The following is a 17,570-nucleotide window of genomic DNA, read 5'->3' on the forward strand; positions in this document are numbered from 1 at the left end:
CTGTGGGGAGCAAGCCCTGAGATGCACAAGTTGGGTGACCACTGTGTGCCTAGGATTCCAGGGCACTTGGGATGTCATAGCTGCTCAGCAAATATTTGGATGAATGATTTAATTTCCTATTCTTTGCATATTTCATTATTCACTGGTGTGGAGTGTGGACAGATTTGTTTCTTTTGCCTGCCGTAACAAATTACTAAATGTGTGTTGACCTCAAAGTGTAAAAATGAACACAAAAAGGGCTGGGAACGTAACACAGTGTGAAGGGCCTGGGTTCAACTCCCAGTAACACACACACGTACACACATACACAAAGACAGACAGCTATTTGCTCACAGTGCTGGAGGCTGGAAGTAGGGAATTGCCAGGGGCACACAGGTCCCTTCAGGGCATTTAGGGGACATGATTCCTTTGTCCCCCTTAGTGTTTGCATTCCTTGGCTCATGGCCACATCAGTCCAGTCTCTGTCTCTGTGGTCAGATGACAGCTGCCTCCTGTGTGTCTCTGAATAAAGGCACTCATCATTGGATTTAAGGCCCACTCAGGTAATCTGGGATTATCACCTCATCTCAGGATCCTGAACTTACTTTATCAGCTAAGGTCTGTTTTTACAAATACACTGTATAAGGTCAACATTCCCAGGTGTATGGAAGTAGGATCAGGGATATCGTGTGAGGACCATACTCAACCTACTAAAAGAAGGGGCTGAATACTCTTTCCTTTCTTTTCTGTGCTGGTGAGCAAACCCAGGGCCTTGCACATTCTAGGCAGGTGTTCTGCCATCAAGCTACACCCCAGCCCTTCTATTTATTGAATCAATTGATTTTTAAAACCTGTGTAATCACTGTTAGCCAGTAGATTTGCTGTTCCTAGTTTATTTGCATTAACTAGTTTTTTACATTTATATGTATATATAGTTTTATGTTTTATATGGTTAGGTTTCCTTTTTCCCATTGATTTTTCAACCCCAAAGTCCTTTCCTATTAAGTGTCTGATAGGTCGTCATTCATATTGAAATAAAACCTTAAAAAATTGAGTTTTAAAATGTCTTGAAATATGTGTGCAAGATGGTGTGGCTCTATTGAGCTACTTAGTGTATGCATTGCCCAACGTACTTTTTTTTTGTAGTGAGAAAGCTTGACATCCGTTCTTACCATATTTCAAGATACATTATTGTTATTATTGATGCTTATGATGTTGTAAATAGATGTATTAAATTTATCCCTCCTGTATAACATACTCGTATCCATTGGTAAGTATGTCCTTTTCCTCCCCCACTTAAGACATTGACTTTTTAATCCAGTGGTAACTTATTTTGATATGTGCTGTGAAGTGAGACTCTGTACTTTGTTTTTTCTTTTCCATTTTCTTTTTCTTTTTCTTTTTCAAGACAAGGTCTCACTATGTAGTTCAGGTTGGCTTTACACTCACTTTGTAGCCCAGGCTGGCCTTGAAATCATGGTGATCCTTCTGCTTCAGCCTCCTGAGTGCTGGAATTACAGGCATGTGCCACCACACCCCACTGAGAATCTGTACTTTGAATAGTCTCTACATTGGGATAAAATTGTGTGTGTGTGTGTGTGTGTGTGTGTGTGTGTGTGTGTGTGTGAGACAGAGAGAGAGAGAGAGAGACAGAAACAGAGACAGAGACAGAGATTGCAGTTTCAGATTGAGAGAAAACATAAATATAAATGAATGTAAAACCCAGGGAAATCCCAGTAAGGTCTGTAGATCTGTGAAATATATGCAGTCAGTGTCACTTTCCAGGTTTTGATGATGTGATGTATTTCCATAAGATGCCATCACCAAGAGTTATCTTCATTCAGGTGAGTCTATAGTTATTAAAACTCGAAAGGGGCTGGGGATGTAGCTCAGTGGTAGAGCACTTGCTTAGCATAGGTGGAGTCCCGAGTTCAATCCCCAATACTGAAAAAAATGAAGAATTTGATTTTCCATTTCTGATTAAATAATTTATTCTTTTACTTGGAAAACATCCTTTATTAGCTGTGATACATGCTGGAGTGTTTCAGAATTGTAGCATAATATTTATATTGGGAAAAATGGACTTTATTTGATATACATCTATCATCTTCCATCCTGAAACATATTGTGTCATTTTTATCCAAGTTGTATCTATCATTCTTTAAAAAATGTATAGTTTTCTGCAGGTTATTTACAGATACTGTTGAGTTTTATGTTGTGTTTATAGATGGATCATTTTTCCATCTGTGTTCTCTCACCAGATTATTCTGGGTCTATGTCACCGAATAAAACCCCACACCCTCAGATGCATGGGATTCTTTTAACTGGAGAGAATGCTTTTTGTTCTGTCACCAGAGACAATGTTTAACAGGCTTCTTCCTTTAAGCTTGCTCTCAGGAGTGGTGTGGTCAGTTATTTACCTACTAATGTCAACTTAAATACCATGCTCTTCATCCAGGTGTGTATGTGGGTTCCTTGTGAAGACACAGAGTCATGTTCTATGGTTTTAGTGCTAACTTCTTTTCTTGGGTCTATTTCTTTGGCCACTGGCAAGATGAAGAATCCCCACAGTGCATTCTTTGGGGTTTCCAAGGTCTACCAGGCTGAATGGACAGCCTTGGGGTTCAGGCTAGAGAGTGAACTCAGCTGGCCGTAGACTTTTCTTTTCTCTTTCATCCCTCTGAATCTTGAGGCATGAGTAGGTACTGAGAACAAAGAGAAGGCTGCTAGCTGGATGGGCCCCAAATTTGGAACTACTCAGAAATGGAAATTGTACCATTGACTTCCCTCTAGGTCAATCATATGAAATCCGACTGCTGGAGAACCGGAAGTTGGGAGACTTTCAAGATCTGAATACAAAATATGTCAAGGTAAGCCCTGTAAGCCTTGCTGGGTGGTATTGGTCACACTTGGAGGTGGAGAACTGGGGGTTGCCTGGGGTCCGAGCACCTGGGCTTTCTGGGGGTGGAGAAAGGCCTCAGAAGGAGAGACGGTGCTCTGATTGGCTCTTGGCCTTCATGGGTACACTGAGGCCCCCATTCCTGTTCTCTGGAGTGTCATGCCCCAATGTGGAGCCAACAGGGTGGCACCATCAGGGCCAGAGTGGCTTGGAATGATGGAGCAGTCTCTAGTTCTTGCCACTTACTGAGCCTTTCTGAGCTGTAGTTTGTTCATGTGCACAGAGGGTTTATAAATCAGACATGGGTGTAGGTCATTTTGCAATCCTATGGCAAATGGTAGTCATTAAGCCAGCCAGGGTGGTGCACAGCTCTAAACTCAGCACTGTGAAGCTGAGATGGTGAATCACAAGTTTAAGCTCAGCCTGGGCAATTTAGTGACTTAGTGAGACCCTCTCTCAAATAAAAAATAAAAAGGAAGCGGGGATGTAGTTCCATGCAAAGGCCCTGGTTCAATCCAGAGTACTGAAAAATAGAAAAGGTATTCCTTATTCTTACCATTCTAAGTATTCTTGGGATTTTGAAGATAGAGTAATACATGGATACTGAGGGTGGGAAGGAGCTACCAAAGGGAGAGGCCTAGAAATGTGAGGAGGGTGTGTCCTTACTGGGCTGGGAAGGTGGGTGGGGTTCTTCTTGGGCTCCCGTTGGCCCCATGGTGAGTCTCCCTCATCACCTGCCTTCCCCAGAGCATCATTCGAGTGGTTTTTCATGACCGCCGGCTGCAGTACACAGAGCATCAGCAGCTGGAGGGCTGGAGGTGGAGCCGGCCAGGGGACCGCATCCTGGACATTGGTGAGTTCCGGCCTGAGGCACTCAGAAAACCCTGTTGTCAGAGAATTCCCAGAAAACTCTGCAGAAGGAAGGGTGGGCACCACAGAAACTGATGGGCAATGTCTTAGTTACTTTTTTCTCATGGCTGGGACAAAATACTTGACACCCAAGATTAAGGAAGGAAAGGTTTATTTAGTTCACAGTTTGTAGTTATTTCAGTCCATAATCAGTTGGCTCCAAGGCAAGGTGGCATGCACAGGGGCAACAGTTCATGGAAGGCAGCAAAAGCAGCAAGAGCAGAAAGGGAGGAGCAGCAACAAGCCTCTTTCCCTCCCTTATATTGTATGCAGGCTGCCTGCCCCAGGGTGGGTGTAGCACTCACACCCATAATCCCAGCGTTGGACCATGAATCAATCACAGACTCTAGAAGCCTGCCCCATGACTGCATGAGGCTTTGGAGGGACATCTAGACACAAACCATAACAGGCAATGAAAACAGAATTTTGAGAACTCAGGTACTAGCCCACAATGCTTTGTTGCCAGCCCTTGGGGCCAGGTGAGTTTTGCAATTTAGAAGATAGAATGATAGGGTACTTATACTTGTAGCATCAGGGAAGACTTCTAACAGGCACCTGGCCACCGTATTACTATAACAAAATCAAATGGGGTGAAGGCTCCTAAGAGCTCTCTGGGGTATTTCAAATTATGGTGAAGGAATTTGGACCTATAATGAGGATCCCTCCCTGAACATTTGGGAGAGGCTGACACTTGCACTTTTGTGTGTGTGTGCGTGCAGATATTCCACTGTCTGTTGGTATCTTGGACCCCAGGGCCAGCCCAACCCAGCTGAACGCAGTTGAGTTCTTATGGGACCCTGCAAAGAGGGCATCAGCATTCATTCAGGTGAGCCAGCCGGAGAGCTTTGGGGTTCAGGGCACAAGTTCCCCAAAGCAACCCATTGGGTGGGACTGACAGCAATGTGAAATAGGAGCCCTCCTCAGTCACAGAGCTAGTTGGACAACAGGGTTAGGAAGAAGATGTGGAATGCTTTAGAATTCTGTTTGGGTTCTGCTTATATAAGCTTTTAAAAAGTCAGTATTTCCTAGCAGAGATAATTGGAAAATAAATGTTTTCCCCATTATAATTGCTGCTATTGAGTGAGTCATTTCTTTATCCACCCCCAGTGTGGGTCCTGCCCTGCTGTAAGCCAGGTGAGCTCATGGTGGCCCAGGATGTGGCCACTGTCGGCTCTATCCGCTCTCACTCGCTTTCACTGTGTGTCTCCTAGTACACTTCGTCTCTGTTAGTTTTCCCACCTATTTGTAAATCAGGTCATGAGTATAAAGCTATTAATGCAGTATCTGTTCCATGGAAATCACTCAAGAAAAAGATCTCTTTTTTAAACCATATTTTTATTGTGCTTAAGAGTCATTATTATGATGTGATTATATATTTTAGTGGTATATATTATATTACTATAACATTGCTACCATATTAAAAAAATATGTATCAAGTGTATGAGAAATGTAGAAATGGCTCCAGCATTCTGGTTATGTGTCCAGCCTGGCCGTGTAACCAGTGGATCAGAGAGGGGTCAGGGTTTGACCAAGGGCTTTGCCTTGAAGTCTGGCTTTGCCAAGGGAGAGGTCCCTGGGTGAGGAGCCAGAGCCGGGTTGTCAGGGACAGTGGCCTGGAGCAGCGTCAGGCAGAGGCCTACAGTAAAGGACCAGAGGCAGCAGGTGTGTCTCACAGGTGGAAGACGGGGAGGCCCTGGCCTGGTGCAGTGGCCTGGGAAAGCAGGAAGCTGGTAGCAGCTCTACACCAAGGAGGCAGAAGGGACGGAGAGCAGCCCTGGAGAAGTCCAGAACTGCCTGCCTGCCCCTGCCTGACTGCCTGCCCCTCATCCTCTCCTAGGTGCACTGTATCAGCACGGAGTTCACCCCCAGGAAGCACGGGGGCGAGAAGGGAGTGCCGTTCCGGGTGCAGATCGACACGTTTAAGCAGAATGAGAATGGGGAGTACACGGAGCACCTGCACTCAGCCAGCTGCCAGATCAAGGTGTTCAAGGTAGGAAGGCTGCCTGACTTCCTGCTTGGGGAGGAATCTGCCTGAGCAATGCTGCCAGGGTGATGCTGAGATTGTGCCTAGAGGCCAAGCCAGCAGTGCAGCATTCCTGTAGCCCAGGGCTTCTGTCTGTACTACCAGTGGGCAGGAGCCACACGTCCATACAGGGACAGGAGCCTGCTGCTGCCTCCTGTCCCACTCGGGCATCTTCTCGTCTGCAGCGCCTGCTCAGCTTTCAGCAGAAATGATGGGGTCTCTGGATGTCAGTGCTTAGCTGTGTGAGTACTTTATAAGAATGACTGATGGGCATATTTACAGACTTTTTAAACATGCTGGCAGGTTCTCACATCAGATTCCCTAGACTGTGAAGTCATGCCCACCCCCTACCACCTTGGGTGCCTGGCCTGATGCAGATGTTATTCTCTACATGGGCTTTGTCCTAGAAGAAGAAGACAGAGGGTGTAGCGCAGTGGTGAGCACCTGCCTAGCACATAGGAGGTCCTGGGTTTGGTCCCTAGCACTGCACACACGCTCACAGGAGAGAGGGAAGGGGGAGGGAGGGAGAGAGAGACAGAGAGAGAGAGTCTCAGAGGAAGAAGCATTTTCAGATTCTTAGAGGTGCTTCCTATTTCTCCCATTCTTGCCTCATCCCCTGCAGTCTCCTGTCACTGTTTTTCATATCAGTCTGGACTGGTTCTTTACTGAAGATGGCAGCCAGCAGTCCAACTCGCTGTCCTGTGCACCCTCAGGATGGGGAGCGATGTCACGGTGTGAGGATGGCCTTGTCCCCCAAAGGCCTGACCCGTATCATGTGCCTCTAGCAGGTGCCCGCAGAGCGAGTTGTCACCTCCCCGGCAGGAACTTAGTCCCTAACCCTAGTGCCTGTCTGTTCACCTCCTTCACATCAAGGTAGATTTGGAACCAGATGACAAAATTCCATCCGCTGGGCTTGGTGATCAAGAGTGAGTCATTTTAGACAGGACTCCTGAGAGAGAAAGCTGGGTCTGAGATGGTTTTCCTGACCTGGAGTAGATGTGGAAGTAAATCCCTGCAGGTAGAACCGTGACCCTGGTGGCTGCGGAAGACAGGACTGTACTGTTTCCCTCTGTAGCATCCTTTGCAGGGCCTGGTACCCAGTGAGCCCTTGGCAGGGATTTGGGGAACGTGCTGGTGCCACAGCCTAAGGAAGCAGGGAAGGTCTCTGCACTGGGGACCCCGCAGTGAGAGGTCTGCCTCCCGGGGGTGTGGGTGGGGGGCTCCTGGGCCCTGGCCGGCCCTGGATGGGCACAGCCTGGTCGGTGAGTGATGCCAGCCCAGGCAGGGAGGCAGAAGCAGTGTGAGGAAGAGGAGTTTGTCTTCCTTGCCAGAGAAGTGAAGGAGCTGTCTTTCGAATCCACTTAGGATTAGGAGTCCTGGGAGTGGAGGCCCCCGAGGGACTCATGCCCCTCCATTGCATTTGTTTGCTACTGTTGTGCCACAGAGTTAGTGGCTAAAAGTGATGCACATTAATCACTTGGGCCAGGAGTTTCAGGCCAGTCTGAGCAACATAGTGAGATCCTGAGTATTTCAGCTTTTAGATACTATTGTTAAAGGTATGGTTTCCCTAATTTCTCTCTCAGTCTGTTTATTACTTGTGTGCAGGAATGCTATTGATTTTTGAGTGTTAATTTTGTTATCCAGCTATGTTATTGAATTTGGTTATTAAATCCATGAGCCTTTTGGTGGAGTTTTTGGGTCTTCTATGTAGAGTATCATGTCATCTGTGAATAATGATAATTTCACTTCTTCCTTTCCTATCCTTATTCCTTTTATTTCTCTCTCTTGTCTAATTGCTTTAGCTAATATTTCCAGAACTATATTGAATAGGAGTGGTGACAGTGGATATTCTTGTCTTGTTCCTGATTTTAAAGTGAAAGCTTTCAATTTTTGACCATTTAGTATGATGTTAGTTGTTGGTTTATCAACAACACTGAGATTCTATCTCACCCCAGAAAGAATGGCTATCATCAAGAAATCAACCAATTACAAATGCTGGAGAGGCTGTAAGGAGAAAGGAACCCTACTCCACTGCTGATGGGGGTGTAGATTGGTGAAACCACTCTGGAAATCAATTTGGAGATTCCTCACAAAACTAGGGTTGGAAGTCCCCTTTAATCCAGCTATTCCCCTTCTGGGTATTTTCCCAGAAGAATTAAAGACATCATACCACAGTGATATATGTGCACCCATGTTTATAGCAGCACAGTTTGTTGTAGCTAAATCTTGGAAACAACCCAGATGCCAATCCACTGAGGAATGGATAAAAAAGATGTGGTATTTTTATACAATGGAGTATTACTCAGCTATTAAAAAAGATAAACTAGAGGCTTTTGTAGGTAAATGGATGCAACTAGAGACCATACTCATAAATGAAATAAATCGGACCCACATGTGTAAATATCATATTGTCTCATTGGTGAAGGAACCTGAAAGACTAGGTAAAACTCAAAACATACAATAGATGATAGGAAAGGGAAAGAAATTGCTCAAGGAAGGAATGACTAGAATGAGGGAAAGAAGAAAAAAGAAAGAAGGAATGCAAAATATAAATATATATATGAATAGCTGCGATAACTGTACTGCTGATGTCTGATAGTGTACTGATATGAACAGTTAATGCTTACAATTTTTTATGTTCTGATCGATTATGCATGCTTATGTCTGGTGGTCTGAGCAACTGATTTGAAGGTAACAATATGCAATGAAATTACAATGGCGAACTCCTACCTTCTTGTCTAGTGAAACTCTGTATTATCTCTGATGTTTTATTGAAGAATTATTTTCTTATTCTCTTTAATGGTTTGAGCAATCTTTCATTCTTATATCTGGTAGTCTGAGCAATGTAGTTGAGGATAGCGGTATGTAATGTAACAACCACTGTTGATTCATATTATTTTGTCTTGAGACCCTGTATCATTTTGAATGTTCTTGCTTTGATTTGTTTATGTTTGTAGTACTGGTATGCTGCTACTGTTCTATTTTTTTTGTTTGTTTGTTTCTCATGTACTACTCTCTTTAAAATAAAAAAAAGTCAAATTTAGATGGTGGTTAAAAAAAAAACAAACATAGTGAGATCCTGTCTCAAAATATAAACAGAGAAACTCCAAAACTAGAGCTGGGTGCAGTAGTGCATCCCTATAATCCCAGCTCTCAGGAGGCTGAGGCAGGAAAAGCACAAGTTTGAGCCCCTTGGCTCCTTGGCAACTTAGAGATACTCTGTCTCAAAAAAAAAGAAAAATTAATAGAAAGACTGGCGATATAGCACAGTGTTAAGGCCGCAGGTTCACTCCTCACTACCATGATTGGTTGATAGGTAGATAGATCAATAGACAGATAGATGATAGATAGATGATAGATAATAGATAGAGAGATAGATAGATAGATGAAGAAAATGAAAATAAAAAATACCTGAGGCATAGCTCAGTGGTAGAGTATGTGCCTAGCATGTGCAAGGCCCTGAATTCCATTCCCAGCACTGCAAGATCAAACAAAACAAAAAACCCAAAACTATGTACATAGATACCTTAAAATCAGTCAGGAGTCTGAGGTGGGTCTCACTTGGCTAACGGCGCCAGTGGGCCAGCATTCCTTGCTGGATGTTAGAGGAGAATCAATTTCTTTTCCAGCTTCCAGAGGCCATGCTATCTATTCTGTAGCCTGGGGCCCCTCCCTCCCTCTTCAAAGCCAGCAAGAGGCCCTTGTCCTTCTCACAGGACACCGCCTGACCTCTGCTCCTTCCCTTGGGCCTTTTAAAGGGCCCATTCAGATAGTCAGGATTATCTTTGTATTTGAATGTCAATTGATTAGCATCTTAATTCCATCTGCAGATGTAATTCTCCCTTTGCCACATAAGATAAAGTGCACACATTCTGGGGATTAGAGGGTGCAGACACCTTTGGGGCCATTATTCCACCCATTCTGTGTCTACGCATAAGTGGCCACGGTCGTCTCTGGGCCCTCTGCCCACTGTGGGAACTGGCAATTCTGGTCCACTGTGGACATCCTACAGCTAGTGGGCCTAGCCTGGCCTGTGATTCATTGTTGGTGGAAGTGTCACTCATGTCTCCTTGTGGTCCCGCTTCTGTCCAGGGCAGACATCACCCTGAGGCATGAGAGTGGCTATGAGGACCCAACAGCCTTCTTAAGTGACTCCGTTTGCTGGGTGCCAAGTATTGGCAGCCTCTCCTGCTATCACTTAGTCATGTCAGGGTAGAAATGTCACCCTGCTACCCTGTGCATGAAGATTAAGCTAGGGGCTTGGTGGGAGTCCTCAGAGTTGGGGTGAGGGGTCTTCCATAGATGGTCAGCCTTTCCCAGCCCACCAGCTTAGAACGAACCCAACCAGTGGGCACTTCTTTCACTTCCTTTGCTCTTCATGGGTGGCCTCAGGAACACATTGTGATTTGTCCTATTCCCCCAGGGTTGGTCCCTTCTGGAAGCAAGTGGCCATTAATAGCAGTCTTTTCCATGCACTTCCCCATGAGCAGCCGAGGGGCAGGCCCAGTAACAGGCTCCATGGAGGGCTGCAAGCTTGAAGCTGTTCAGGTGAGAGAGCAGCTGTATTGAGAGCCCTTCCCAGTCCTCATTACAGACCAGGAAGTTTGTATTTGTAATCCCATGAAAAGTTATTGGAATTCTAGTGAGTTAATTCCAATCTAATACTTCCAGTGTAGCCCATGGTGAGAATAAAGACACGAAGGCATATTTGTAGTTATGGGGAGCCAAGGGGTCCTAAGTCCAGCCATTGATGATGGCTATCCAGAATTCAACCCAGAGCCAAACCTGGGTTTTATTAATTTGTGAAGAAAGGAGTGAGTGACGCTGAAGTGAGGATGAGTGACTGTGAGAATCTTGGGAAAGAGATGAGTCCTATGAGCTTAGCTTGGTAGGAGCCCTGAAATCACCTTGGCAATATGCAGAGAGAAGGATATGGAGAAGGAGTGGTTTACATAACACAATTGAGGTAGTATCTAATGTTTTAGGGTTGATGCTTTAGCTCTGATGTGTAATTTTTTAAGCCCTGGGAGTTATAGCCTCTGTCTCCCAGCAGACAGCATGGAGCACTGGCTCTTCATCCCACCTTGTTCTGGCTCACACAAGGGAACAACGGGTGCGGGTCCGGGGAAACACTGCCTGCCGTCTTCAAAGACTACCATCAGCACCTCGGCTGGACTGATATGCATTGCTTAAAGCTAATTGAAGCGATAAGGAAAAGTCCTAGCCAGCTCTGTACATGTCAGTACATGGAAACAGGGTTGGGCTCAGCCAAAATGGAGACAACTGCTCCTCCTTCAAGGGGAGTTGCCCACGTGGTCCTCCACACTGCTGTCCTGTCCAGTAGATTCTACTGTACTTTGCAGTCCCAGGATGAGGCAGGGAGTGCACAGGCCTGGGTTTTCTTGCCAGCTGCCACTTTGGCTTCTTTGGACCGATTGGACCCCATGCTTTGTTCTTGCAGCCAAAGGGAGCTGACCGGAAACAGAAGACAGACCGGGAAAAGATGGAGAAAAGAACCGCTCAAGAGAAGGAGAAGTACCAGCCGTCCTATGAAACCACCATCCTCACAGAGGTGAGCCACGGGCTGGGGACAGAACCTCCCAGGCCCCCTGCCAGGGTCAGGGCTGTCCTTTAGAGTCTGGGAAGGTCTTCTGTCTGGGCAGGCAAGATCCTCACTGGAGAGCTCTTATGCAGCTGTGCGTATTGCCTGGGTCTGGGACGCCCTTTGTCTACAACCCAGAGGTGGGAAGGTGGTTCAGAACTTGTTTCACATTCTCTGCTGCCTTTGTGTGCATTTAACTTTCCAAAATTAGGGTGTTTTTGTTACTTTGAATAGGTAACAGGTTCACACAGTGCAAAATTCAAAATAGTGTACAACCCAAAATATCCCAGCCAGCACTGCTGCAGCCTCTCTGCTGCTCTCTCCAGTGTAGCTGGCGTCACTGGTTCCACACGCATCGGCCTGACCTTCTCTGTACCTATGGCTGAGGAGCACATGGTTGTGCCCCAAGTCAACAGCATACACCATGCATCATGCGTTATTTTCATTTAATAGCTTATTTGGACTCTGTTCCGTGCCTGTTCATAAAGAGCCTCCTTGCTCCTCCTCCACCTTTTTAGTTTTCAAGAGTAGTGCTCAGTCAGTGAATAACCATGAATGTGCAGGTCTGCACATGGCGAGATTGTCCACAGGGCTCCTTTCTCAGAGTGGGTCACTACATTGGACTATGTATTTGCTGGCTTTTGGGTGCAAGTCTCACTATGTCGTTCAGGCTGGCCTTGAACTCACCATATAGCCCAAACTGACCTTGAACTTGTAGCAATCTTCCTACTTCAGCCCCTTGAGTACTGGGATTGGAGGCACACACCACCACACCTGGCTCTGTTTTGCAGTTTTGAGGAGGGAACCCAGGGCCATGTGTGTGCCAGGCAAGCACTCTGCCACTGAGTCACACATCTAGCCCCAATCCTGGTTATTTTGTTGTTTGGGTAGATACTGAAAAGCATTTCCTCTTAATGCTAACACCAAAGGCAGCATGCTGCAGCCACCCTTATGTCTGGGGCTATCTTCAAGGGGCTTGCTGTGAAAGGCCACAGCCAGCGTGTCTACTTTTTCTGGGCTGTGTTCCTGGAACAACTCTTCCTCACTGTGTTCTGCAGTCAGGCCCCTAACCCGTGTTGGCATTTATTCTGGAGTAACTGGACTTCTGCAGAAAGCATGGGTAAGACTTGACCATGCTGGCCAGCTGGGGCCAAGGCTCTATTAGAGTAAGGCTTGGGCACAGAAGCACAAAGGCCAGGGTGGGCAGCACCAGCTCTGCGGATGCCTGCCTCTGTGTGTGTGCGCGATGGGCCACAAGTGGAAGAGGATCTGCAGTCAGGTGCCATCGTGGTCAAGCACGTGGCATTTTACGTGACAGGCCAACAGTGGCCAGAAAGCTTTGGTCCAGGAGGAGTTGCATTTTATGGTTGAGAACTCAGACTGCTTGCTTCCCACACCTGTCCCTGCCTGTGCTGGTGAGACTGCCGGAAATGTCCCTTACCTAGTGGCATACTTCTCTTCCTGGCTGAGCCTCAGCTTCTTTGCTGATCTCTTGGTTTCTGAGCAGAGGAGAGGTGTCAGTGGGCTTCATGCCCATCCATCCCTGAACTCATCACAGGGTGATGTCGATACTGGAAGCCCGCTGGGCTGCGACCTCGACCTGGGGAGGTGCTGGCTCCCTCTTCTATCGGCTCATCAACGTTCCTCCTCAGGCTTCAGGATTTAGCACCAACAAATTCCAGCCCACGCTCACAGCAGTTAAACATTTACCGAGGCTGGGGCTGGGTAGGTGATAGTAAATCTTCAGGAATGCTCCCTGTGGCCCTCTCCGGATTGCCAGCAAAGGAAGAAATGCAGCGTTCATTGGTCTGCTCACTTCCCCCCAGCGAACCTGCAGGCCTTTGCATTCTTATTTAGTTTTTTTTTTTTGAGGGAACCCAGGTGGTCTTGTTTTGAACTTCTACACTAGAATTGCTTGAGGACACACATCCCATTCTGTGTGTGTCTGTCCCCTGGAGTCCTCTGCAGGAGGCTGACATGGAACAGACACCCACAGTTGTGCTGCCAGAACACAAATGCCTCTCCTGCCAGCCACGGCCCTGTCCACAGGTTTTTCTTTTCAAAGAGCACGGGTTTTAATAGTGAATTCTATATTTATTTTTTCTTTGGAAGTTGCCCGTAGTCCGCTGGCACTCGTGTACCCACACTGGTCTGTGCGGGAAGAAGTTTCTGAGCAACAGGTGTTTTCCTCATCCTCTTTTCTTGTGGGCTCAACATCACATGACTGTGACATTTGCTTCTTGGGTTTGACCGCTAGGAAGCTTGAGCCGGCATCTTTCCCAGTTTGTGCGTTCAGGGATGACTTCCTGAATGTTAGATCATTTCTCTGCTGTGTTTGACTTCCACTGTGTGACCCTAGGAACCTGCGCCGCTGTGGGTCATTGTGAATACCCAACAAACACGGGCTGTAGAGGACAAATCGGTGTCATGCACTGGTGCTGACAGATGCATCCTTGGAAGGGCCGAGTTGATGGGTCAGCGCCTTTGTGGCCTCTGCTCTTGCTGGGGATTTCTGCTCATGAGTCATGCCGCCTTGTCTGTCCTCCCTCAGTGCTCGCCATGGCCGGATGTGGCGTACCAGGTGAACAGTGCCCCGTCCCCGAGCTACAATGGCTCTCCCAACAGCTTCGGCCTTGGAGAAGGGTAGGTCTCACCTTTTTTCCCTTTGGGTCCCTGGATCGCAGAGGGGGTGGGTTCCCTTCTGGGTTTTCCCTTCTTTCCATTGCCTGGCATCTGTTTAGGTTTCAGCATGGCTAAGTGGTGTCGTAGTGACAGCTGTGTTTAGCTTTTGCATGGCTCTTTTGTTCTTCTGTCTACACATCTATAAGCATCATATGGTGGGACAGCAAGCAGCTCACTGCTTTCCTTGTAAAACTAGGGCCTGAGGTGGGTTAGGACAGCCTTGTGGGCTAGCCTTAGGCCCCCTCTGGGGAAGGACAACCCTTCCAGAGAGTCACAAGAAAGTGCTGGGTGGCCCCGATGGGAACCCTTTCTAGCTCCTTATCATCACCTTTGCACACTCAGTAGAGGGACATCACGCAGGATCCTCCAGCCCCAGGTTTCAGAGTTTATAGCACTGAAGCTGACCTCACTGCCCCCTGCCTCACTCTTCAGATGGTCAGATGGCTCAGCCTCAAGGATGCTGCGATGGGACAGTGCCAAATCACCAGCAGATTCTGACTGTCGCAGGCTGCGTAGCCCAGGGCCTCTGACGTTACTGCAATAGCTCCCAGGCCTGCTCTGGGTGCAGGGATGGAGGCAGAGGGATGCCAGGCTAGGAGGTTCCATAGGTGAGTGCAGAACCCAAGTGGTTTTTGCCCACCACTATCTTGAAGCCCTGCTTGGCAGACTTCCCAGAGCTTTCTAGATGTTTCCAGAACTTTCTAATGAAACAGCAAGGTTGTCCATGAACTTGATTTTGCCAAAGTGAAGCATCCTCCTGAGAAACAAAGAAAAGGGTTATAATTAGCTCAAGCAGGCCTAGTTTTACATCTACGCCTTGTTCGGGTTAACTTCCTTAACCTCCCTGAGTCTTGGTTTGCCCACTACAAAGGGGGCATAGAATTCCACATGGGACAGGAGTATCACGTGCGTGATGCCTGGCACTGACTTCATTTTCGTGAAAGGCAGCTGTTGTTCCTAACACCTGGCCTGAGAGTCATCCCTGTGAGGATTTTTTAAAAAAATATGGTAAAGTCTGTATAACATAGTCTCTATCATGCAGTCGAGCAGCCTTATGTACGCTGCTGTCATCATACAGCTGTCACAGCCATCCGTCTGGAAGATTCATGGGGTGGGGGGTGTATCTTTCCCTTACCTACAGGTGCAGGTGTTCAAATCTGCACCTTCCTAAGTGGGCCCTTAAAGAGGGCCATGGGCCTCCCTGCTGGGAACACCTGGCAGCATTTTCCTCATGGATGGATGCCAACCTGTGGCTGTGTAACCACTGCAAATTCCGGCCATATGGAAAGGATTTGGTTGATGACTCTGGTTTGGCCACGGATTTCCAGGTGCTGATTATGTGGAGGAGTGTGGCGAGGTCCCCTTGGTCAGCCTGCTTTCCTCTTGGGCTGGGGCGGGGGTGAAACCCTGTGCTGGTGGGACTCTCCTCAGCCAGCAAGGGGCCACAGTGGTTGCTCTGACTTCTCGAGATCAGGGGCTAGCAAGGCCCAGGCCAGTGCAGCCCTTCAGAACTTCCTGCCCACATCCGTAAGTTCTTCAGGGATTCGGAGGGATTGGATGCCGACCTCTTACCTTTGCCTGACTCTAGAAATTCTGGAGGACTCGTTTCCTTTACAAGTCTCATACTTGATGGGACATAAGCACCTGGCTCGGTGACTAGACCTTCCTCGTGTCTCCAGGGACTGTCCGCATCCTCATTTCCTGTCCCTATCCTCATTTCCTGTCCCTTTTCCATTGCAGCAACAGCTCGCCGACCCACCAGGTGGAGGCCCTGCCCATGGGCAGTGATGTAAGTGTGTGTGCCCAGCTGTGGGGTGGCGGCCCTGGTGGGCTCGAGCAGCACCTCAAGGCCTCCTCTCTCTCCTGCAGCACCTGCTGCCATCGGCCTCCATCCAGGATGCCCAGCAGTGGCTCCACCGCAACAGATTCTCACAGTTCTGCCGCCTCTTTGCCAGCTTCTCAGGTGAGCATCTTGGAACTGTGTTTAAAACCCACAGGTACCTGAGAAGCACAGTCCAGGACCTGCCCTCTGCCCTGGAGGGCCTGTAGCTGTGTCCAGGAGACTCCCCGTAGTATGGGTTCTCTCTCGTGTGTGCTGGCCCTGGGCCAAACCAGAAAGAGGAGATTCGGCAGGTGCAAGGCACTTCTTTTCAATGTCCCCGTGCACCTATGACTTTAGGGGACTGCTGGCTGACTTTACTCCGCTCCCCTCCCCTGCAGGAGTGGGTAGGCTCTGACCTGCCCAGGAAGGGTCCCTTTGTGCAAATAGGGCAATGTATACTCTGCACATCTTTACTGTATTTTTCCTGCCCAAAATACTGCTTGTCTCGCTGTCTCCAAATCTTGTCTGCTGGGATTGGAAGGGAAAGCCATAGATGAGATGGGAAAGCTGCTGTTTCCTTCTTTATAAAGTTTTTGGAGGCTGGGTGTGGTTGAGCACACCTGTAATCCCAGCAATTCAGGAGGCTGATGCAGGAGGCTTGGAAGTTTGAGGCCATCCTGGGCAACTTCTCAAGACTTGAGCAAAATAAAAAGTGTTGGCAGTGGAGCTCAGCGGTGGTGTAGTACTTGCCTAGCATGTGTGAGGCCCTAGGTTCCATCCCCGTACCAGAAGGAGAAAAGAAAGGTTTTGGAAGCCCCAGCTGATGGTCCTCAAAGAGAAAGCCCAAGCCAAGAGGTGCAAAGGTGGCCTGGCTGTCAAGTAACTTAGTCCAGAGTGACTGGGCGTAGGGGTCTGGCCTATATCTGAGGACGGTCTCCTCAGCTATCTGTGGCTGTGGACGAGAAGCAGCATCTGTTTATTTCCATCTCTGTGTCCCTAAGAGGCTTCCTGGTGTTAGGGTGTCACTGGGAGGGGCTGGCTGGACCTTGCCCCACGGGCTTTTGACTTTGAGGTAGTACAGATGTGAACTACCTGCCTCAGTGTGGTGTAAAGGGCCTGTGACAGGATGGAGCTGGGCGAGGGCTCGTCTGGGTGGGTGAGGGCTTGCCGAGGTCTCCTTGAGCAAAGGCTACAGAGCAGGAGGAAGGGAGCTAGCTGAGGGGGCTTAGGGTGAAGAGCTCAGCAAGCAGAGAGAAACAGAGCAAAGGCCACGAGACGGATGCCTTCTCGCTGTGGTCAGAGCAGAGGACTCAGGTGATTGCGGCAGAGTCCTGGAGGTTGGGCTGGGGGAAGTGATGAGGTCAAAGAGGCCCTGAGGGACTCAGGAAGGCAGGGCCCCAGCAGAGTGGTGGAAGGACCCTGGCGTTCACTCCCAGTGCGCAGGGAGCCTGTGTGCCTGCAGAATCACACCTGAGACAAAATCTCACATTGCAGCTTCTAGCATACTTGTGCTTGAAGAATTAAAAGCACCATACCACAGTGAATTATGCACACCCATGTTTATAGCAGCACAGTTTGTAGTAGCTAAATCTTGGAAATAACCCAGATGCCACCAGCCAAGCAATGGATAAAGATGTAGCTTTTTTATACAATA

The 17,570-nt window shown here is 48.0% G+C and overlaps 1 protein-coding gene across 2 annotated transcripts in view; it reads left to right on the plus strand.

The window, feature by feature from the left end:
* Tfcp2l1 (transcription factor CP2-like 1) overlaps positions 1 to 17,570 on the plus strand; it is a 59,691-nt gene that overhangs the window by 27,613 nt on the left and 14,508 nt on the right. For both annotated transcript variants that reach the window (XM_005397647.2, XM_005397648.2), the window contains 8 exons: positions 2,773 to 2,849; positions 3,626 to 3,731; positions 4,507 to 4,613; positions 5,625 to 5,777; positions 11,272 to 11,382; positions 13,964 to 14,055; positions 15,835 to 15,883; positions 15,964 to 16,057. In XM_005397647.2, coding sequence (XP_005397704.1) covers positions 2,773 to 2,849; positions 3,626 to 3,731; positions 4,507 to 4,613; positions 5,625 to 5,777; positions 11,272 to 11,382; positions 13,964 to 14,055; positions 15,835 to 15,883; positions 15,964 to 16,057 — 789 coding nt within the window. The remainder of the gene's footprint in view (positions 1 to 2,772; positions 2,850 to 3,625; positions 3,732 to 4,506; positions 4,614 to 5,624; positions 5,778 to 11,271; positions 11,383 to 13,963; positions 14,056 to 15,834; positions 15,884 to 15,963; positions 16,058 to 17,570) is intronic.

The sequence above is a fragment of the Chinchilla lanigera genome, unplaced genomic scaffold (assembly GCF_000276665.1).
Source record: "Chinchilla lanigera isolate Chin_1 unplaced genomic scaffold, ChiLan1.0 scaffold00058, whole genome shotgun sequence".
Taxonomy (NCBI): domain Eukaryota; kingdom Metazoa; phylum Chordata; class Mammalia; order Rodentia; family Chinchillidae; genus Chinchilla; species Chinchilla lanigera.